The sequence below is a fragment of the Monodelphis domestica genome, chromosome 1 (genome assembly GCF_027887165.1).
Source record: "Monodelphis domestica isolate mMonDom1 chromosome 1, mMonDom1.pri, whole genome shotgun sequence".
Classification (NCBI taxonomy): domain Eukaryota; kingdom Metazoa; phylum Chordata; class Mammalia; order Didelphimorphia; family Didelphidae; genus Monodelphis; species Monodelphis domestica.
In genome coordinates, this window is record NC_077227.1 from 433,726,675 (window position 1) to 433,751,259 (window position 24,585).

Here is a 24,585-nt window from a genome sequence, read left to right on the forward strand (position 1 = left end):
CCTGGATTTAGCCTACCAGTCAGATTGGACTACTGTCTGTCCCCTGATCATGCTCTGGGCATTCTTGCTTCCATCTCATTACTCATGCCCTCCCTTGCCCTCATTACCTCTTGACTTCCTTTCAAACTAAATTCCAATACCATCTCTTCCTTCTTTAGACTTCCCATTGCACTTTGCCTTACATTCTGGTTTGCTTATGTAATGTGTATTTTCTACTAGTTTCAACTCAGCAAGCATTTACTAAGCTCCCACGGGATGCCACATATTATGCTGAATGCTAGACATCTACAAAGACAAAAAATGAAATAATCTCTGCTGTCAAGGAGTTTACATTCTAGCTATCTTTGTGTCTTATTGCCCTACTAGATTACTTCTTGAGGTCAAAAAAAGTCTACTTTGCAATTTCCTTAGCACAGTACATCACTATATATAGTAGGAGCTTAATTATTGTTGATTGAGTTGAACCCATATTTCCTGATTGCTAGACTTCTAGTCTATTGTTTTTCCCATGCCCAGCTTCATTAAACAACCAAGTGTTTCTTGATTTAAGAATATGCTTCTGATGTTTGTATGACTAAATTCTATGTTATTCATTGAGAGAATGCTTTTAATATTCATATCTACCAAAAATATAATATACACACATATATCTATTTGTTGATAGAAAAGTTTAGAATTGCACAGAAGACTGCTTTAGTCCATTTCTCACTTAGCAACAGTATTAACCTATAAGAAATCATTAGGAAGGAAACAAGCATTTATTAAAATGCCCACTATGTTGCCAGATAGTGCACTAAAGACTTTACAAAGATCACCTCATTCGATTCTTACAATAATAATCATTATAACAGGCAACATTTATATAGTGCTTACTCTATATGCTTTATAATAATTATTTCATTTGATCCTTGAAATTATTTTGGGAAGTAGGTGTTATCATTAATACCTCTTTACAGTTGAGCAAACTGGGGCAGAAAGATTAAGTGACTTGTCCAGGGCCACACAGCCAATGAGGCTAGATTTGAACTCAGTTCTATTCCAATTACAAGCCCAGTGTTTTTATCTACTGTGCCACTTAACTGCCTAGCTGTCTTCGGTACCCTGAGGAACTTTAAAAGCGAATTAAAAGTTTGAGAGAGAAAATTTTTCTCATACTTTCCCCTGACCATTCTTGAATTGTGTTTAGTTTGATTAGCACCTTTATCAAGCATCTCTGTCCCCTCAGAAATTCATAGACATTGTATAAATATAGGGACAGCCTATTTCTCTTTGCTTGCTACCTTGTGCCCGGAGACAGACATCCCCAGCAGATTTTTAGGAAGTGAATTCTTTCTTAGAATTGGGGAGTCTTCTTGTGGAATGTTTGAAAGTGTTGTTATTTTCCGCAGAGAATTAAAACTGGTCCTGGTCCTTCTGGTCATGGAGATAACTGAATCCAAGTTGGGAAAAATTCTATTTAGTCCAGTGGCCAGACTAGATTTTGTGTCTAGGGTAAAGTATGGATAATTGGTTAAATCCGCAAGGTGCCTCTTACCTTTCATATGACAAGGTTCTATTTTCAGATTTTATTTATTTTTTTACTTTGGATTAAATTGGGTCAGGCTGAAGCCCCACCATACAGATCACATCTCAGTTGTGCAATTGTAGGATAATTCTAACTGACTCAGTTCATGATACTTTTTTTACGTGACCAGAACAAAAATTCAGGACAAACTAAATAGACCTTCAGTTATAGAACCTAGAAGTGAAAGTTTGGGGATGGGGATAGGGTAGCAAGCCTGATCATATAGAACTGGTGTGGTTGTTTGTTTGTGAGTCTGATTCTGAGTATCAGATTCCCATCCAGAAACAGTCACTGAGTGACTGTGATCATAATAAGCAGATAGAACTTTTCAGGGTCTCACCTTTATCGCCTGAAGAATGGGAGGACTGAAATCACCACTATTCTGTTTTTAAAAAAAGATCAGTATAACAGTCATGTATGCTGATGTGTCAGTACCAAGGCTCTAAATTAGGTGCCACAACAATAACAACAGAAGTTTATTAAGCATTGCCCTGTGCTAGACTCTAGGTCGTCTACAGGCATCTATTCTAGGAGCTTACACTCTAACACTCCAGAAAATATGCTAGACAGCACCGGGGATGCCATGCCCCTGCAGCAGGGATGCCACCCTTCTTTTCACCAGTGTGAGAGAGAAGCTATTCTTCAGCAGCCAGACAAGCTGCCACCTCTCTCTCGGAGCAGGGATCTAACTATAAAGAGAGTCAGCTCTGCCTCAGTTGTTAGACATAAAAGAAATAACTCATTTATGGCCAGTCATCATTACTGAATAAACATGTCTGTGCTTAAACCTGAAAGGAAGCTGCCTTCCTCCAGCCTTGGCTGCAGGTTTCTGTGGCCACAGCTTCTTTGGTGACCATCCTTACTTCACTGGTAGCTGAAATAAATTCACTTTTGCAAAAAAATTGGACAGTCTTCACTATTAGTGCTATTCAAACACCTGGGCATGTACATGTGTGTGTGCACATGCAAGCAAACACACATATCCTCTTGATCTGTGTCCTGTGGCAAAACTAAAACCTAAAGGAGCCATATGCTCTCCTACTCCCATATCTGGGTCTCTACCACACATGCAGGGCAGTTGGGCATGTGTGACTTGTGTTTATAGTGTATGGTATGAAGTGTGGGGAGCTTGGGAGGGGGTAGACTTTCTTGCCTGTTATCCCTGCTCCTGGGGAGGCTGAGGATCACTTGAGCTCAGGAGTTCTGAGTTGCAGTAGGGACCGTCCCTAACTGGGTGTCTGGACTAAATCTGGCATGGCTATAGTGAGTCCCTAGGAACAGGGGAGTCACCAGACTGCCTAACAAGGGGTGGATCAGTGTGTTTTGAAAAATGAGCAAAGCTCCCAAGTTGATCAACAGTGGCATTATTGTGTGGCCACTGTTCTTCCAGACCTCAAGGGATAAGGAGATCAGGCCTCTTCCTCACTTTCCCCACCAAAAAGAAAAAGTATAAAGAAGAGCAGATTCTGCCACTTAGATAAGCATGTGTTCATCATGGACACTTTTTTCTATTTTAGTTTGAAAAGAATGACTATTTCAGGATCCCAGCAATTTTATTTCCATTTTCTTCAACCCAGCCAAACAAGGGAAGCTGCAGCAGTGTAGCTTGAGGAACCAGGAAAATGTGTTCCCTAGAGAGCTCTCATATAAATAGGGAACGGTCATTCCAAGACCTCCAGTGATTGGGGGTGGGGGGGTAATGGGGTGGAGTAGGCGGAGACAAAGTATGGAATGTGTGGCATCTGTGAGCCAAAAGAGGAGGGGGCTATGTTCCCCAAACAAAATGTCAGCAAACCCTCTGAGCCTTGATTTCAGATAGGAACTAGTTTGGGGTCCTCAACATTACATTTCTGATCCTGGTTGAAGGCCAACATTATGGAAACAAGCTATTCTGTCATAACTGTTGTTGCCAAGTTGATGAGTAAAAGAAGCTGTTTGGGAATCGCAACTTCGTAATGTAGTTCATACCAAAACATATCAAACATGACAAATGGGTATACTTTTGCCTTGGATGAAATTCAGCAGCCTATTAGGAGAGCAAGGGGTTTCTCACCCTTTGACAATAGGGGAATTCATAACAGGACTCATTTCATGAGAAATGGGACTTGACAACATTTTGAGAGCTTGTGAATGCTTTTTGTGAAAGGAATACAAGGTTATAAAAACTCTGAAGGCAGAAGTGAGTCATGGTAATAATGCCTCTTCAGGGCAATATTGTGCCTTATGTGGTCAGTGACTTACAACCTAAAACAGGAGTTGTTAACCTGGGGTCTATGAACATTTTTAAAAATAATATTTTGAGGCTATTTCAGTATAATAGTCTTCCTTTGTAATCTTATGAATTTTATTTTATGTGTTTAAAAACATTATTGTGAGAAGGGATCCAAAGACTTTATCAAAGGAATCCACAACACAAAAAAGTATAGAAACTTGAACACAAGATAGCTTTTGGTGGACATAAAGTTTTCCTTAGATATCATTGTTGATGTCTAGATGTCATGTGCTCAATTAAAGGCAAAAACAAACTCCATAAGGATAAAAGTGGCTAGTATGTTCTTTGTTTTTTTCTTCCAAACTCCTGATGTTTTCCTTTGTAAAGATAGCTATTGTGGTCAGTGCTGACAGGTTCTAGGTGCTCTCTCATATAATTTTTGTATGAGAGAAGGGCCAAATATGATTATAAGATCCATATAGTGACTGATTATTTTAGCTATTTAGGGACAAGAGATATTGTCAAGATACTTGGAATTTGGAAGCATTGATGTGTTTGGGGGGAGTACCCCTCTCCCCAAAGTCAAAAGAAAGCCTATGTTTGTGTAGTTCAATGAAATTCACACTAACCCATTAAGAAGCCAGAATGGTCTGTCAGGATGCTTTAGAGCATAATGAAGTCACATGAAGGAACAAGCCTCCAGTTTGGTCAGTTTATCTGAGAGGGCATTGGTATGCTATGAATTTGCTGATGACATTGTTTCAGAGTTGGAGTTTGTTTTGATTTGTCTTTGCATGCCTAATTTAGTATTTTCTTTATTCGGAAAATAGATTCTTTGGATATGTGGCCAACCCATTGCTTTTTCACTTCTGACAAAATTCTATTTAGTCATTATCAAGAAATCTGATTTGAACACCAATTTTCACCTAACTTGTTTCTCACCCTTTCTTTGAAGCCGCGTGATTAAGACTGACATGGAGTTGGAGGTTTTGCGCTATACCAACAAAGTCTCCAGTGATGCCCATAGAGAGGTAAGGATATTGTTACCTGGAATTGCTTACCTGGATTCAGAGAATGTTCTGGGCTCTTGTATTTAATATCCAACTGTAGAGGGAACTGGATATACGTAAAGGCCATGTCTGACTTACTGGAAAAAAGAACATGTTGATATGTCATGTGTTATATAAGGAATAGAATGACCGTTGCACCTTTCTGATTGTCCCTTAAATATTATTCCCTTATTGAGACCTAAGAGCTCTGAAGACTGAGAGATAAAATAGACCAGCAGTTTTGTTTTTTTTTTGTTTCAGGACTCCTTTATACTCTTAACAATTATCAAGGACCCCAAAGATCTTTTGTTTATATGGGTTATAGCTATCAGAATTTACCATATTAGAAATTAAAACTTAAACATTTAAAATATTTATTAATTTATTTAAATATAAGTTAAAATATGTAACATTTTTATGAAAATATTTTCCAAAATGAAAAATTAATAAGGAGTAGCATTGTTTTACAAATCAAGTACAGTATATGAAGAAAATCTGGCCTCACAAAGATGTGAGGTTGGCAAAGGGAGGATTTTTAAATAGGCAAATAATGCCTTAGAGTTATTGTAAAAATAATTTTGACTTAGTGGATCCCCTGAAAGGACCTAATGGAGTCCCAAGTGTCCACAGATCACACTTTTGTGTGCCATTGGCACACAAAATAACCAAGAGGCTTAATGCTAGCTTGTGGGTAACATTGGCAGCCTTAATTCTCCATTTAAAAATGAGGAAAACAGGGGATTGCCTATTCTTTAGGAGTAGTGGTATCTTATTAAAGAATTATTTGCAAAGAAAAGAAGATACATGCTTCGGTGAATGGAGTACTTAGAATAGGGGTTCACTTTCTTGATACTGTTTGCTTAATTAAAATTTTTTTCTTTTTAAATAGTGATAATAAAATATAGGTTGTAATTATTCATTTTTAAAATCAGATTTTATTTTCATCAAGATCTTCCATCTTTCTTCCACTGTGCACCATTTCCCTTTGAGAAAGTAAGAAAACCAAAACTCGTTACAAATGTATAACCAAGCAAAGCAAATTCCCACATTGACTGTGTCCCCACCCTCCTCCCTCAATGTCTCAAACTACACTCTGAGTCTATTAGTTTGTTAGCTGGGGTTGGATAGTATGTTTTATATGAGTCCTTTGGAATTGTGATTAGACATTGTGTTAATCAGAATTCCTAAGTCTTTCAAAGTGGTTGTCTTTATAATATTGTTGTTATTGTATGAATTGGTCTGTTCACTTCACTCTGTGTCATTTTCTGTAAACCTTCCCAGATGTGTCTGAAGCCATTTCCTTCATCATTTCTTATAGCACAAGAGTATTTCATCTCATTCATGTACTAGTTCAGCCATTCCCCAACTGATGGGTACTCACTTGGTTTTGCTATTTATTTTTTTCCATCACAAGAAAAAAAAAAGGAGCTGCTGTGAATGTTTTTGTATATCTCTATTCTGTCCCTCTTTTGGGGGTATAAATGCAGTTGTGTATTCCTGGGTCAAAGGGTATGCATAATATAATATATCAAATATGTACTACATATAGATATACATTTATATATTACATATATATATAAATAAAAATAGATTTTTCAGCAGTTTTGCTTTAAAACAAGGTTGGACTAGTTCATAGCTTCAACATCAGTGCATCAGCTGACCCATTTTTCCACAGATCCCCCAACATTTGTCATTTTCCTTTTTTAACCAACTTTGTCAAGCTGATGGGCAAGAGGTGGAACCTCAGGATTGTTTTAATTGGCATTTTTCTAATTATTAGTAATTTAGGATATTTTAAAATGTGGCTATTAATAGATTGGATTTTCTTTTTACTCTGAAAACTGTTAAAAAACCTTTTGACCATTTATCAACTGAGGAATAGCTCCTATTCTTATAAATTTGAATCAGTTCTTTATGTGTCTTGGAAATTAGATCTTTATGAGAGAAATTTGCTGCAAAGATTTTTTTCCCATTTACCTTTTTAGATTCTAATTTTAGCTTCATTGGTTTTATTTGTGCAAATACTTGTTAATTTTATGTAATCAGAATAATTCATTTTATCTTCTGTGATCCTTTCTCGCTTTTGTTTGGTCATGAACTCTTCCCCAATCCAAAAAACCGGCAGGGATTTTCTTCTTTGATCCTCCAGTTTGTTTATGATGTCATCCTTTATGTCTTGTACCCATTCAGTATTTATTTTGAGGTATGAATTGAAATGTTGATCTAGGCCTACTGTCTGCCATACTGTTTTCCATTTGATCTAGCTATTTTTATCAAATAGTGAGTTTGTGACCCAATAACTGGAATCTTTGGGTTTATTGAACACTAGGTTACCATACATAGTCATTGGATCTACAAAGCATATATCTAATCAGTTCCACCGATCAATCTCTCTTTCTTAACCATTACCAAATTGTTTTGATGATTTGTAATGTAGTGAGGGTTTCTTTGTTAATAAAGTTTGCATGAAATCTGATATTTCTAAACTCCCTTCCTTTCCACTTTTTAAAAAATTAATTCCCTTGAGATTCTTGACTTTTTGTTTCTCTAGATGAATTTTGTTATTATTTTGTCTCACTCGGTATAGGCATTCTTTGGTAAGTTGAGTGGCTGTGAAGATAGGATGAACTCTCCTGCCCATTTTTAATCACCAGAAGCATATACACCCCATTTACACTTGAGTGGGGGAGGTCTGGGACCCAAGGGTGTGCAATAGTGGGTATATATGACAGGAGAGAGTTAATCCCATCTTCACATGGCCTAAGTAAATTAATTCAGGTAACATTGTTGTTTTTATTATATTGTCTTGACCTGCCCTTGTGCAACGATTATTTCATCAATTATTTATATGTTTATTTGTATAAAGGGTGTTTTGTAATTGTGTTCATATAGTTTTTGTTTATATTTTTGTCAAGTAGACTCCTAAGTAATTTGTACTTTCTGTGGTAATTTTACGTAGAATTTCTTTTTCTTTTCTTTTGTAGATTTTGTTGGTAATACACCCAAATATTTATGATTTACTTAGGTTTAATTCTTGATTTTCTTAGCAAGCAGCTTTTGGGGATCAGAAATTTAGAGCTGGAAAGAGTACCCCATAAGTGGGAAATAAAAGATAGATTAGGAATTCTATTTCTTGAAAGGTTTCAGAAAAAGGAATTCTAGACCTGGTGAGTAGGATAAAACTAAATTCTTCAGTGTCAAAAGCCTCTTTGTGTTGGGATGTGAATGAAGATTTTTATGTACAGTAATCTCTTGTACTGATTAGGAAAACCTTTTAGTGATATTCATCATATCTTTCTTAGCATTAAGTATGTGCTAAACATATCTTGATTAAATTTTTACGTTTGCAATTGACATTAGTAAGATACTGCTATAGTATAACCGAACACCTTTATATTTATGGCGTCAGAATAGGTATTGTCCATAACAATTTAGCTAACTATATGATTTAGGTAGTAGTTTTTAGAGTTCTTATTTACTGTATTTCTGCACTCTGTATACATGGAGTTATTTTCATGAAAGAAGGTCTTCTGAAAATGTTGCACTATAAATAGTTTATTGGACAGTGTTACTTCTTGTTCTTAATACAAATGTCTTTGCTTAATATCTGTTCTCCAGGTCATGAAGGCAGTAAAAGTAGGAATGAAGGAATATGAGATGGAAAGGTAAGTCCATCTTATTTCTCTAAGTAAAGATTGGAATGTAAAAAACTAGTAATTTATATTCCCAGGAAAAAGGACCATGAGGCTGGACATTGACAGCACTGATTAAGTAGGGATTTTGAATACCACTTCTAGATGGGGCTGAAAGATTAGTTTTCTTTTTGCTGTAGCCAATTTGTTGGTTTTTGGCAGTGTGTTTGATCGTAATAATCTTTGATTACTTTTCAATATGGTTTAGTGCTCCATCATTCTGTACTTGGACTTTCTTTCTGTAATTTACAAGAAACTTTACAAAATAGCCATTATTGAGATTTGAAAGACTAGGAAAAACAGTTTGCCAGTTTTATGTGTAAACATTGCCATCATCTTGTTGTGCTCAGAGGACTTTATCTGTGAGGGTTTAAGAGGCTCATAAAATGTTCTCTGAAGGGTTCAATTAGATTGCAACTCCAATTAGACATGCAAAGCAGGTTGATCTTCAGTCTTGATCATTGCTGCTGGACTTGGAGTCATGAAGACTTGGGTTCAAATGTCACCTCAGACACTTACTTGCTGTGTGATGCTTGATAAGTCACTTAACCTTTGCGTGTCTTTGTATCCTCATTGGTAAACTGAAATGGTTGGATTCGATGGTCTCTAAAAGCCCTTCTCCTACTAAATCTGTGATCCCTTGATTTTGTGATTTGGGGTTGAGGATCTTATCCTTTGATCTTACCACCACAGCACCTCAGGCCTCATCAGCTTGACTCTACCAAGTTCTCTGGCCATACTTTTAGAATAAGTAACAAAAGACTGGACTCAAATTAAGCTAAAGAGGATCAAGTGTTTGCCTTCAACTGAAAAGGGGAATTAGATAAATGGAGATGATCTGAAGCCACCACTCCCCCTCACACAGAATATTTCTGATTTGTGACATCCCTCACCTCCATCCCACTCTCTTGAGCCACCAGGCCCAAGACCTTTCTTCCTTTCCCAGGAGAAGTCATCCTTACAGTGCTGCTCTTTTGTTTGAAATGCCAAAGAAATAAAACCAATTCAGCTCCTTCTCTTTCCTTTCTACTCACTCTTTCACTTTCTTTTTTGGCCACATCAGTCTTAGCTAAAGCAGAGAGGAGATACTTGCTGTCTAGGCTGTCCTGTCATCTCTTTATTTTTTCATTTTCATTTTTCAGTTACATGTAGATATGATCTTTGTCAGTTGTTTCCTGACATTTTGCAATTCAGATTCTCTCTTTCTCTTCTCCCTCCTCTCAAAGGTGGTAAAGTAGTCTGATCTAGGTTATACCACTGCTTTCATGCAATACATATTTCCCCATCCTGTGACAGAAGACATATATAATAAAAAATTCATGAAGGAAACAAAAAGACTTCCATCTCTTTAACAGACATATGGTACCCTGAGAATACTGGACCAATTCTTTTTATGACAATCTGGAAGGAAGGGAGAACAGGAAAGTAGTTTTTGGATAGCCCGTTGGTATAGAATGGGAAAAGTTCAAAGATTGATTGCTTTGTGTTGAAAAGTGATGATGAGTTTTTAGACCTGCAGAATTCAATTAGCTTTCTATCTCTGCTAGCCTGTCCATGCTCATCAATGAATACCACCTCAACTCACACTCACACTTGCTCACACTCCCCATCCCTGTAGGCTAAAAGATCACAGGTCCAGTATGTACCCATTACTCCCTGCACTAAAAACCACCCCACTAATGAGACTAAGGTTATGAATTTGACTCCTTTGAAGGCTAGATAGTATCTTGATGCTATGCGACTACAGACTGAGCCTAACTTTACCCTTCTGCCTAAGCTAAGTGCCACCACTAAGTCTTGACCAAGTGGGGAAAGTAGATAAAAGGGGCAGTTCATATTGAATTTCTCATTTTGGACCCAGGACACATGGATATGCACTCGTGTCCTTTGTTATTGCCTTCAAACAGTTATGTAGTATGCAGGGGCTTGTCTTTGTATCTGATTCATGTGTAGTTCATGGGGATACCAGGTGAGAGCAGTGCTTGCGGGTACATTCCAGACACCACTTTTGAATAAGCAAAAGTGTCTTGAAGATAGTTCATTTCACTGTAAGCTGATTTCACTGAAGGCTGATTACTGGAAGGAAACTTTGTTTGAGAAGAAAGGTTCAGCAGGATCTGTGTTCTTGTCTCCTTATTTCTTCTCTGTACCAGCTCCTTTGGTAGATATCACATTCCACTGGGGATGAGGAAAGAGAAGGTCTGTGACCTATAGTGTGTTTTATTTAACTCAAGGACAGGGAGTAAAGAATATAGTGGATGAATTAGGGATGAGAATGAAAAGTGAAGGCGAGTATAAATGAATCAGGGTAGAGAAATGAGAAAAAAATCTTTGAAAGGAGCAATATCATTGGAAGAAATGGAGAGGAAATGAAACTTTAAAGCTGAACTACAGTAGAAACCTTGAAGAGGGAACCAATAGATTAATTTATATCACCATATGCCATATGGACTGTGTTGCAAGGGAAGTTTGACTGTGAAGGGATTAAAAGGGCCTTGTCTTTTAAATGTTAGAAATGACATATTACCCTAGGATGCTTGTGGTAGCTTAGTAAATGACCAAAGCATACTACATGTCATTGATCTTACCTATTGGAGGTACTGAACTAAGGTTGAGAGTAATAATCAAACCTCTCATAGCTTCAGCCATAGCAATATGATCTCTGTCAATAGGCAATGCAATATCCATAGTCTGATGTTCCAATTAATCTCTGAGCTTCCCACATTTTTGTGATGTGAAATATCGAAAAGGTATTCTGACAGCAACCTACTGTTACTAGGTTCTGGTGAGGTGGGATGGATAAGGAGAAAGGACTGAAGAGGACCATGGAAGAGGGTGATCTCAGAATGGAGCCTTTCAGAGCCCTATCTCAAAGAGATCGCAGTTAGCCAACATCTTTCTTTTGGGAAGTTTTGTTTAAATGGTGTGAATGGAATTGCTGGTGAACTGGAGGAAGACTCCATAGAGAAGTGTTATCTCAGAATTGTGCCTTTCAGATCCCTTAGAGGTGAATGGAGAGTCTTCATAGATTAACGAATGTACAAATTGGAAATGAATTGAGAACATTTTTTAAGTTCTGTATCGTATCCTACCCTAAAGAAATCTGGCCCAATTAGGTTGATCCAAAGTGATGCCAAAACTGTGGTTTGCAGTAAAAAACCTAAATAGCTGAAAAATTGGAACAAGAATAAAATGCCTGCTCCATAGCCACAGATCCCTGGAGTGGTTGTGTGATATCCAGCATGGGCTTGCTTCATGTGGCCTTTCTGGCTGTGAGGGAAATAAAAACTCTCATCTGGATTTCAAGGAGGGAGCCCCAAGTGATGTTTCCAAAATTCCTGTACTTCCTACCCATAGTGTTTCCAAAAACAGCACCAATGCTATATCACCATTAAAGAGGCATAATATAATGGTAGTTGCATTTGGAGCTGAAGCTAATGGTAGGTAGCTATCACATGAAAACAACACCTTAGAGCTGAGGGTGGTTCAGAAGTGGAAGTAAAATGAAGCTAATGATGTTAGGCAAGCCCAGATCCTGTCTGTTTTCTAGGCATGATGCAGGTAAACTGCCTCCACTTGAAGTATCACTAATGTTACTGGTCCTTAACACTATGGAGTGAAAGGGGGCAGAGGAAAAGGAGATGAGAGAGCACCAGTTTCATTCAAGGATTTTCCAACATGATTGCTCTAGTTCTTTGTTGCTCTCAAGCCTGATTTTTGCTGCCTGGTAAAATTTCCTTTGGGTGGGAATATCAGAAATAGACCAACATAATATCAGAAAAGGAGGGGAAGAAAAAGGCCTACCCTAAGATGAGAGAGGAAAAAACCACCACCCTATCTTGAGGCATCCCTATAAAACTGAGAATGCTTTTCTAGGGCAGGGCTTTTCTTTATCTACAAGCCAGAGCTTTTTGAAGGCTGACCTTCTTCCCAGAAGAGTTGGTAATGTTGGTCTATGCTGCCTTCCTCCTTCCCAGTTGTGGGTAGAGAAGTTTTTTTTTTCCCTAGGAATCTGAGAGGATGTAACCTGTGGGATTATAATCCATATAACCCTTTTAGTTTGATGGTGTGCTTTCAGTACAACAACCTGTTAGTTCTGCCTCAGTTTACAGTTTACAGTTGGAGGGATTGGGGCTCAGAACATTTGAGTAATTTGCTTATAGGGAGTAATGGAGATTCAAAAAGTTGGAGTAATTTGCCCAGAGTCAACCAAGATCACTGCCAATACATCAATGTCAGTTGGTTAATCCTGCACACTGAATAGTGGTAATTATTTATATTGAAGCCTGGGAGAAATTAAGCAAAACAGTTTTAGAATTCATAAAAAAAAAAAAAACTTTTAAGCTGGAAACTCAAAAAGACTAAGAAATTGTATGTTTGTAGAAAGAATTAGAAGATGAAACCATGACTAGATTAATTGGGTTTAAATTAGAAAAAAAAAGCATTGAAAGGGACAAATAGGAATAGCAGTTCAGATATGTATAGAGCTTTGTGCTTTTCAGATTACTTGTAAAATTTTTTTCTCATTTGATCTTCACAGCAGTCCTGTGAGGGACAAAGGAAGGAAAGGGGCAGGACAAGAGAAGGGAGGGCAGCCAGTTAGACCATGCAGACAGGTGAAAAATGGAATTCAATTTGGACTGTTGCACCAAACAGTAAATATGATGCATTCCCAAGGGTTCTGTGGGAGAAATGGGTCTCTGAGCCAACATTCTTTCCAGAAGCAGAAAACCTCACTTTCCTTTTCCTGTTCTCTTAGGGGATAAGGGCCTCTGGAATGCCCATTGATAGTAGGAAGTGATTAATTCACAATGTATCTGGACCCCATGGCAAGGGCCTTGGTACAGTTAGGTTAAAACAGGAACTTGTAGCCACATATCACTGCTGGAAACAGTTTTTATTCTTTGAGAATTTTTTTTTTACACAAAGACTTGATGTGGACCATATTACAGAGGATCTGGGGAATCTCCTGCACTTGTTTTTGAAGTAGGTAGAAATCTAATTATCCTTGGATTGGTCCTCCCTATCTAAGTCTGGACCAGGTAACTTTTTATCCTTTTTCACTGAAGGAATTCTCTGTTCTTCCCCCCCCCCCCCCCAATTTGATATATATATATATATACCAAGTAAATTTTGACAAATTCATGTAAGAAAACTCATTGTTCTTTTGATCCTTCAGGTTATTATGTATAACCTAACTTCTCTGAGGCAGTTGGATTATATCATCTTCTTCATGATGATAATATCTAATATTTATATAAAGCTTACTGTGTGCCAGACACTGTTGCTAAGTGCTTTATAATCATTATCTCATTTGATCTTCACAATAACCCTGGAAGGTAGGTGCTATTATTATCCCTATTTTACAGCTAAGGAAACTGAAGCAAACAGCAGTTAATTGACTTGTCCAGAGTCACCCAGCTCTTAAGTATCTGAGACCAGATTTGAACTCAGGGCTTCCTGACTCCAGGTCTGGTGCTCTATCCACCATGCCAACTTGTCACCCTGATTACATAGCCTCTCAGTCCTCTTCTAGCTCTAGTTCTTATTATTCCTGCCATCCTGTAGGTGCCATACTAGAGTGATTCCCAATCCTTTCAGATGTGAAGTAACGGGGAACTCATACTTTGAAAGCATTTAAGCCTCTAGGTGTGTGACTTCCTCTGGGACTTAGCCTTGCCCTGGAGGACTGTGTGGGGTCTTACTTCAGCAATTTGGGATTCTCTCTAGTAATTTTTTGGCATATCTATTTCTATTTGGGTTATATATTTCAAAAAAAATAACTTTTGGGTTAGTTTGTAGTCATCTCAAGTGTTTTGAATGACCTTACAATTGTCTGAAACTGACATAGAAATACCAAAGGATTCTACCCTCTCTTCCCCTCCACTTGCTCTGCTCTGTGGACGGTCTATGTGTTTAGTGAAGGGACTAATTCAGGAAAATGAAACATGGAGCTGCTGCCAGGGAGTCTTAGTTCTGAGCTCTCAGGAATATGATGTAGGGGTCATGCTCTGGCAGAATCTCTCTTCCCCATCCCCCAGTTTTGCAGCCATCAGTGGATGAAACAGCTTGAAAGAATAGGAAGGCATTCATTCCTGATGAACTTATAAGGGAAGTTGAATATTTATTAAGCTGGGATTAGGGATGGACTTCCGCTTGGAAATTTTATTTGTACCATCCTGGGGAGTCTTCAGGTCATTTTTCAGGAGGACATAGTGGTAGTGGAACAGATAGGATACTGGACCTGAAGTCAGGAAGACTTTGAGTTAGAATCCTGCCTCTGATACTGAGCTGTATGACTGTTATTTACCCTCTCTCAGCCTCAGTTTCCTCGTACATAAAATAGAGATAACACTTTCCTGACAAGGTTGTTGTAAGGATCAAATGATAAGATACATAAAATGATTGACAAACTCTAAAGCTATTAATATAATGACTGTATTTCACCCTTTGACATTAGCTCTAAGATACCAAAGTTTGTCATTGCTTCTGAAGATTAAAGCCCTGCCATAAATAATAACCTTGAAAAATGCATCCAAACTACCTTGCCATTTGCTATTTTAAGCTTCAAAATGTAAAGCATTGAACATTACTTTGTTTGAAAATTTTTCTCTTTATTTTAGGTATTATTTTGTCAGGTGGAGACATTCTACCATCACATAGTTTTGCCCTCCTCAAAATGTGGGCCACCTCTGAAAAAAAAGGCCACAGAGCTGTCATAGCGGCATTTTAATTCACCTCAGTAAAACAGACTGCCACCTGGTTTGTCTGGTTGGTGATCACACAATTATGAAAATAGACAAAAGTACAAATTCAGTGTGCCACAGTCAATTAGACAAGCTTTAGGTAAGCGTGACCTGAATAGAAGTGATGCTTCCTGGGGTCACCAAACTGGGACATTGAGTGCCCAGCCGAGACAGCAATGCAATATTGCTTTGTGGTTTCCCAGGAGTTGGGCATTAAGAGGGGATTATTCATAAAGAAACAAAGGATTAGAAAGTGAGCTGCTGCCTTTGACAACCAGGCTTTGGATCAGGCTGAAGGATTTTCATTAATTGGAAATAGGGTCAGTTAACAGTAAATACATTAATGAAGTTTATTAAGAGTCTTTTTCCTCTATGCCTGTAGAACTGCATGTTCAGTTTCAAAGAAAATGGAAAATCACTTTCTACAATTAATGTGTAGCAAATTATGTTAAACCAGTAAGACATTAGTGTTTGGGTAAATCAGAAGATGATAACATTTAACTGCAGGTCCAATCAGCTGGTCCATTTTTACTACTTGATATTATTTAATTTTAATAACTTAACTGGCTTACAGCTGTCTGGCATAAAGCTGACAGCTGAGCCAATTACCTGCAAACACTAATTCGAAATATGCTCAATTGGCCATATAAGCATGTCTCCAGCTCACATTTGCCGCAAGGTTATTAATAACTTAGTGTTTTTGATAATCTAGTGTTTTAATTGAAATAGTTCTCTCATTCTCGCTAAGCATGTCAGTTTGGGCATTTGCACACTCTTGAAATCATTGTGGCCTAGGGGTAGTGAGTATTGTATGTTTAAAAGACTGGTTGATATGGGTAAAATACTCCAGCTCTTGAGTCATTCATAATTCCTGATTAGAGATTGGTTACAGATCACCTTTGGTTTCCTTTTGTGATTGTTCAGGACCTGGACCCTCTGTGTGTTCTTTCCACTGTAAGCAGGAGCAAGCCTCTGGTAATCATTGCCCACTTTCCCTCCTGCCTTTGTTAACAACTTGCCAAGTTGTGCTTACCTCTAGGTTTTGCTAATGATCTTGTTGCCTCTCATTGAATAGAGGTAGAATGTTATTTGAAGGATCAGTGTTGTAGCAGGTGTCTTATACCTAATTTATGCTGTTGCATTCAATTATCATATGAGGTGGAGGTGAGAAGCAGTGTTTTCCTACATTAGGGGTGATTTTAATGAAGTCACATGGTTCTTACAGATAAAGTCATGAGGGATATCCCACAAGGGAAAGCAGATTGCAAAGTTCTCTCTCTCTCTCTCTCTCTCTCTCTCTCTCTCTCTCTCTCTCTCTCTCTCTCTCTCTCTCTCTCTCTCTCTCTCTCTCTCTCATTACACATGGCATAGAAGTATAGGAGACCTTAGGAAGTACAATTTGGGTGAACAGAAAGAATAATTGGAAGGAAAGACAATTTATAGGAAATCCTACAACCCTATTAACTCATGGTAATTAAAGCTGAAAGAAGAGGTTGCTATCCAGACATGTTTTTCTGTCCTGACTTCTCCTAGATAACAAAAGTCTTTTAACACTCATCCCTTGCTCCCCACCTTTTCAGTGCTTTTGACTGTCTGATTTTGACCTTATCCTTTATTCTGTTCAGTGTTGTTCCCTGGTTCTAGGGACAGGGCTTAGACAATGAAGCAAGAGCTTTTTCATATTCGCCACTGCATAAGTGAAGTCTCTTTGGAAGCCTCTGTTCCCTTTGGGATCAGGGCCCTTCTCTTTCTTTTTCTCTGTCTTGTTCTCTTATGTTTCAGTAGTGCAAACTGAGAATGCTCCCACAGATGCTGTTGCCTTTAAGTTCATCTTACTTGCCTTGGGAAAGGTTGTAGTACTTAGAACCATGGGATTTTAAAGTTCTGGGAAGGGACCTTAAATATCTTCTTCTAGATTTTAGAGATGGCGAAAATAAAGCCCAGAGTAGCAAGTAACTTGCCTAAGTTTTGTACAGATAGTAAGTAGCAGAACCAGAATTTGTACCCAGGTTTTCTGATACCAGATCTAGCATCCTTTTTTTTTTAAACCCCTTACCTTCCTCTTTAGAATCAGTACTATATATTGGTTCCAAGGCAAAAGAGTGGTAAGGGCTAGGCAATGGGTATTAAGTGACTTTCCCAGGGTCACACAGCTGGGAAGGGTCTGAGGTCAGATTTGAACCTAGGAACTCCCATCTCTAGGCCTGGCTCTCTATCCATGAGCTACCCAGCTACCCCTCAACATCATTTTCACTACCCCCAGTGTTGCTTTTTTCTCAGAAGCTAATTCTCTGAGGTGGATTGGATTTGGCAGGTAAAAGTCCACAGCTTGCTCCTTGTAGGGCTTAGGCATTGACAAGAATTATTTGATACATGAGAGATAACATTTTTTCTGGCAAAATGTACTGGGAACTCTTTGACATCAGACTATCTTTACATGGGTTCTGTGGGCATCCTGAAGTGTGCTTAGTCAGAGCTAAAAGGCATGACCCTTGATTCCAAAAGATATATGCTATGGGACAAGTTTGAAGATATAAAAGTAGAGTATTAGTACAGGCATCTTATAGATAGGCACCTAAATCTCTGGCCCCTTTTGGGAGAAAGGCATGATAACTTTTTGCTCCTGTGTGACACTGTTATCAATTCATTTAAAGCTTACCCATCTGTCTTAAGCAGATACAACCCACTTTCAATTTTCTGCTCTGATGGAGGAAAGATCTATGACATGAATATCCCAAACTACAGAAAACTCAAAAGTCACTTATTCGGAATAAGGTACTAGCATTTTTGAAAGCAGGCTTGTCTTGTCCCCTATTTGCCCTTAGCCAATGTTAGAACCATTTTGCCAACCTTGAGCAGGTTCCAGGGTGAGAGGTGATTCAGGTAGAGGGGTTGGAGGAGGGAGAGAACCAGCTTGGAGTTTTAAAGACCACTGCTTGGGCATTCAGGTAATTGGGAACTGTGTTCTCCTTTACTTTAACACACTCAAGAGATGAGAGGGCCTGAGAGACAGAAGGTTACATTGTTACTGCCTTGCCCTTAAATCCTTTCCTGAGGATGCTGGCTCCAGTTATGGAGAACCTCTTACTGAGGTAGTTCATTCTCCCAGGAGCCAGGAAGGTGTATCCCTGAGCATGTACTCCTTTTTATTTTCAGCATGGGCCCCAACACTCTACCCCACCTCCACCCCTTGCCCCAGTCCTGGGAGAAGAATCATAAAATTGGGTGGAGACAGATGAAGAAACTCTGGAATGGTACAGATAGGTGAAGCACAAATGGATGAAACAGCCAGCTCTATTGCAGTTGAATGAAGAAGTCAGTATTAGCTGGAGCAGTCAGCTGGAAGAAAGCTGCAGCTATGAGATTCCTGATTGGCTGAAGGGAACCTTGGAGGGAGAGGGGAGTGGCAGGTGTTTATTTTATATATATATATATATATATATATATATATGCCTATATATGCCTATATATGTATACACATACACTATTATACATATATATACATACACACACACACTGTCCGTATTAGCCATTACCCTTCATTATTACCTAGAGTTTGAAAGAGGTGAAGCCTTGTTAGATTTAAAATAGTTTTTAGTGTTAAATAGTTGTAGATAAGAGAGTGGGAGCCATGAAATGTGATAATTAAAATGTTTGGGAGCAAGGGAAATATATAACAATTATGACCCGCTGAAATATGTTTTCTACTGTGTCTTGATTCTATATAAATATAAGATGGTCGCCAGGGAATATATTCCCAATTTATGAATATGCCCAAGCCAACTGGGTTTTATAGAGAAATTTAATTTATAATACACTGATTAATCAATAGAAAAAGAGAGAAAGTAAGAAAGGAATAAGAATGAAGGGCCTCAAGCCAATAAGGCCTAGACCTCAGTCCTAAGAGATAAATCAGTCAGTTGGTTTTATAACTCACCCAAGATCTCTCTAGGTAAGACTTCTCATGCCAACCTCAGGCTCCACCTTAAAGAGAGCCTTCGTTCAAGAAATGTTTCCAGAGAATTCTCCTCCTGACTCCTCCTGAGTTCTCCTTCTACTGCCTCCTTCAAGACCTCTCCAAGAGCTCTCCCTCCAGGACCTCTCTCCTCTCAGACCTCCTTCCGAGCATCCACCTCCTCTATCTTTAAGCAAACAATCTAAGTTCCCTCCCCTCAGTTGTCACATCTACCAATCACTGTCGATGTCTCCCCTGTGCCAATGGTGGCTCTAGCTTAACCCAGGACCGCCCAGAGGTCTTGGCCCTTTTGCACATGTCTGTTGAAGGTCATATTCTCAAATAATTAAATCTTGATCTTAGCTGCAGCCCTTCCTAAATCCTGTTACTCTGAGTAGGGTGGAGATTCTAGTTTCCAAGACCTGGTTCTGTCATTCCAAGTATCTCTATTGTATCAATTCTAAAATCAATCATGACTCAAAGAACTTCCTGTTCTATGCTTAAGCATAGGTCAAAGCCCTTTCCATTGTTTAGCAAAAGGTTTCTGTCCTAAAGTAGTCTTAAGTAGGGAGGAGAAGGATCCTCCCATGCCAAGGAGTTTCATATTCCAATAGAGTTCTTACTATCAGTAGGAAATTTTTTCAAGTATGAAATTCCCCAATGGGGAAATTTCCAACATTCATAAGTCTAAGAAATTTTAAGGTTTACAGCCTCTCAGAAGAGCTTAGAGTTGTGTGTGCTCCCCTTTTTGCTTTGAGAGAGAAAAACAGAGGCAACAGTGGTTTTGAAGTTTCTTTGCTGTTTCAGAAGAGATAGCTGAGATCTAATCGGATGATAGAGCATCCTGGTGAATGATTACTTGGTTGATTTTGTCCTTATGCCCAAAGAGCCAACCTAATGAATATTGTAGTTCCTAAAAGAAAGGGAATTAATAACTAAGTTAGCTTAAAGGGAACTGATAACCAGATTAAGAGTATAGTACTGGGGGCAGCTGGGTGGCTCAGTGGATTGAGAGTCAGCCCTAGAGATGGGAGGTCCTAGGTTCAAATCTGGCCTCAGACACTTCCCAGCTGTGTGACCCTGGGCAAGTCACTTGATCCCCATTGCCTAGCCCTTACCACTCTTCTGCCTTGGAGCCAATACACAGTATTGACTCCAAGAAGGAAGGTAAGGGTTTAAAAAAAAAAAAGAGTATAGTACTTTTTCAGAGTCTTTTCAAGAGTTACTACAAGTTGGAAGTTGTAGATTAGAAGAGAAGAGGATTCTCCTAGCTGGAGGATAGTAAAGATTAGATGGGGATTAGTTAGGAGAAAAGCAACCTAGTGTGGTATAGATACTTCAGAATAGGCCAATAGCATTAAAGCCTATATGCTAGAGCTGTGTGTTACGTAAAGCTTGTGTTTTTTTCTTACTCATTTTTCTCTGAGATGTATTAAATGCATTAGTAGGAGAGTGAGACCCAGGTTTGTGTGGTTTGTAATGCATTTCTGCATTTACTCTAATAATGTGTGCTTATGTTGTTATTTCTTTTGTCTTTGCTATATAAATGGCTATGTTTCAGATCTAAAGATATTGCATGGCCATTATTGTATAAATGGAAACATAATGGTAGGGGCTTAAGTGCCAAAGTGTTAACTCATGGTAGAGTTACCCCTAGACCCTTTGGCATGGCATTGATTGTCTCTACAAACCTATTGTTAAATTAAATTTAGTTTAGTTTCTCTGATAAAAGTATTATATTTTAGAGATTTATTAAAGATTATTAGAATTAAGAAATAAAGAAAATACAAAATAAGAAAGCACGTGCCTAGGCACAGAGCCCATTCACAGCCTTACATCTTGCCTGCATGTTCTTAGAAGTGGAAGCTGAGAGAGAGCAACTAGGCGGTAGTCAGTTTAAATACCCATTTTGTTCTCGGCCCAGGTGAGGACCTCAGGTGAGATTTTAGGGAATTCTGGGAACTACCAAGGACTTCTGGGAATTGAAGTCTGGGGTTCAAATCTCCATTTTTTACACCAGATAGGGTTGGAGTAAGGACAATTTGGAATAACTGAGTTAATCTAAAGTAGAGGGACTAGATGTCTAAATAGCTTTACAAAAAAAAAAACAACAACTTTTACCTTCCATCTTAGAATCAATACTGTGTATTGGTTTAAAGGCAGAAGAGTGGTAAGGGCTAGGCAATGGGGGTTAAGTGACTTGTCCAGGGTCACACAGCTAGGAAGTGTCTGAGGCCAGATTTGAACCTAGAACCTCCCATCTCTAGATCTGACTCTCAATCCACTGAACTACCTAGCTGCCCCCTCTAAATAGGTTTTGTAAGAGCTGTGAGGGCTACAGTGTGGGTGACCACCCTATGCATGTATTATACTAGTATTTCTTGTTTTTCATGGAATCATTGAATTCTCTTTGCTCCATTCTCATTTTCAGAATCTGTTACTCATATAAAGTTTTCTATCTTCTATAGAAAACCTAGTTAGCTATTTATTCTCCTTTCATTTTTTCCTCCCAAAAGTTCTAATTTCACTTCTTATCTCTTCAATTTTTCTACTCATTCTTGGTGTCCTAGTGTTCAAACCATTTTTTTCCCTCTAAGACTCTACTTGAACTTGTAATGGAATTACTTTTATTTTGGGTTTGTCTCATGGGCTTCTCTCTTATCCAATTGTCTTTCTTCAACATATTTGTTTTCTTCTGTCCATTCATATCTTCAATCCTACTTTCTGTATTACAACTTTGTGTTAGGGTCAGACTCTGCTCCCTCCCACACTCTTGGACAGATTGGCAGACCTTTATACCCCTAGTTCTCCCTATAGTCTGGGTGCTACTGCTGCTACATTTCTGGATTGGAAGGCTAGGACTATGCCTTTCCCTCTGCTGTAATTCCTGGCTTCTGGTTCTGCATTCTGGTGACCCAACACAGCCTGAATCCTTCTATGCCCCCCTCCTGAACCTCCAAACTCCAGCAGGAACTTAGCCATGCGCTCCTCTGGGGTAGCCCAGTTGCTATGCTACACTTGTAATTTGTGATGACTCCAGTAGGGATGCTGGTTGCACATCTCTTAGAGAGGGGGATTGCCTGGTGTTAAAAGGTGTCCAGGCACCATGCTGGCCCTGTCTCCTCCTGTGGCTGTGGCTCTGGCTGAGGCTTCCTGGATTCTGTGATTAGATCTGGGCTCATGAGCTATCTAGGTGCTACAGTAAGCCTGTGTCTTGCTATGGCTTCCCAGTGAACAGCTGGAGTCTTCAAGGCCCTAGGAAAGACTGTGCCCTCTAGCCCTTGCACAGTGAACTATGGAAACTGACTGATCCTTGATCAAATTGGTTAATAGGCCCTACCTATATCAGTGATGGCGAATCTTTTAGAGACCAAGTGCCCAAACTGTAATCCTCACACTTCATGTGACCCAGAAAGAGGAGGGAGGAAGTGCTCCCATTGGGCTGTTGGGCAGAGGGATGGGTCATGTGAGAAATATCCTCAGATATTTGTGGATAGGGGGAGGGAAGCAGCTCCACTGGCACACATGCCATAGGTTTGCCAATATGGCCCTACCTCCATGTCCCACCTTTCTTCTTCTTTGCCTTGTCTTTCCCCAGAATACACCCCAGACTTTTAACAGTCTTATGTAGTCCTTGACTGGATTTAGGGTCTTATTTCTATTTCTCTTCAGTTTTCTTTATTATTCCTCCCCCTAGTGCATTTTTAGAACTTTGCTGAAGTGTTTGTTGGTGAACTGGACTCCTAGGACCTTAACCTAAAGAGAGGTCTTGGTGATTTTTGTATTTAACAAATAACAGAATTCCTGCAGTTAAGAGAAAACATATCTAATCCCAGAACTCCAGATGGTTTATAGCTTTTTACCATCGGTCAACAGGTGTTCATTAAGCACCTACTCTGTGCCAGACTGTACTAAGCACAAGATTGATAGAACTAAGCCTCCTCTTTGAGAGCAAGGGTATCTCTACTATCCTACCAAGTCTTCCAGACTTAGGAATCCATATTAGTAGCAAGTTGCTAGTAGCCACAATATAGAAACTTCATAGGCAATGTAAATTTGAGATAATAGTGATCCAGTAACAGAAGGCATCTGAAGGTGACTGTACCTGTGAATTGTAAAAGGGAGAGGGTTTGGGGGATGTGAAAGGGTAAATTGTATTGGGCCAGTGTTGGTAGGTTGACTGTGGGTTGAAAGACTAACAGACACTCTGACCAGGACAGAGCCTGGCCTGAGATCACACACAGACCATTCAATAAAATGGGAAAGTAGGTTTAATTAAAGAGAATAGGTTAGAAGGGTATGGGATAACCCTAAAGCTAATTTTTCCAACGAATACCCCAAGGATTTAATGTCTCTTCCCAGAGATTCTTCAAAATGGTTGTTCTTTACTAATCCTCTCCTCATTTCCAAAAAATCCCAGTCCCTGTTCTTGATAAGCTATAACTAAAACTCCCCTTAGATGGTATTAAGGAACTGGTCTGTGTAAGCCTGATAGGTCCAATGGAAGGTCCTGGATCCAAAAAGGACCTAGTCCTGATCTTACAATCTCCGTAGACAATTGGTCAGGATCACCAGGTTCTGCTCTGATGAAATACAGCACCCAGGACAGCAAGCAGGACAGGAACAAGGATAGGATCAGCCATTAAGGAAAAGCAGCCACAGCCTCCAGGTATCTCCACAGACAGACAACTAACCCCCTTAGTACCAGTCTAACTAACCCTTCCTTCAAAATTCCAGAATCTTTCCTGCTGGTCTCATGCCACTCTACTTTGCAAACTTAAACACTTTCCTACTTAACTTTTCCTTATAACAGAATGAAGCTTGCCTCCCACAGAGGCAGGCTCTTCACTTTGCCTGGGCAGAGTTAGAATAATAGACTAAGTATGACTACAAAAAGAATAGCAACAAAATTTAAATGACATCTAGGAGAAAGAGATCAGAAGGAGCCATGGAAACAGAACTTTTTTGTTACATTTTAAAGTTACATGTTAAAGTTCATGTACACTTTAATGCCAGAGTTTTGAATAACTTAGTTTGTAGTTTAAGGTATAGAGAGACAATAGAATAGTAGATAGAGGGCTAATCTTAAAGTCTGGAAGTCCTGGGTTCAAATTTGCCTCATACATTGTGGCTGTATGACCCAGGCAAGTCAATGCCGCCAGCAGTTCTCTATTAGCTATATTATTTATGAATCAGTTGCCATCTGCATTAGTAGAAAGACTTCCCTTACTTAGAGTTCCTGGAACCAGTTAAATCATGAACACTTTTCTTCCCAACTCTCCAAAAGGTTTTATGCATGGTCATTTAAAACTTCAACACTTTACTAAATGAGTGGTCATTTTTGTTTATGTTTACTAAATATAGAAC

The 24,585-nt window shown here is 38.9% G+C and overlaps 1 protein-coding gene across 1 annotated transcript in view; it reads left to right on the forward strand.

Moving 5' to 3' along the window:
- The window catches only part of PEPD (peptidase D), a 280,769-nt gene that overhangs the window by 93,667 nt on the left and 162,517 nt on the right, over positions 1 to 24,585 (forward strand). The window contains exons 8-9 of the mRNA XM_007474760.2: positions 4,732 to 4,807; positions 8,444 to 8,490. Coding sequence (XP_007474822.1) covers positions 4,732 to 4,807; positions 8,444 to 8,490 — 123 coding nt within the window. The remainder of the gene's footprint in view (positions 1 to 4,731; positions 4,808 to 8,443; positions 8,491 to 24,585) is intronic.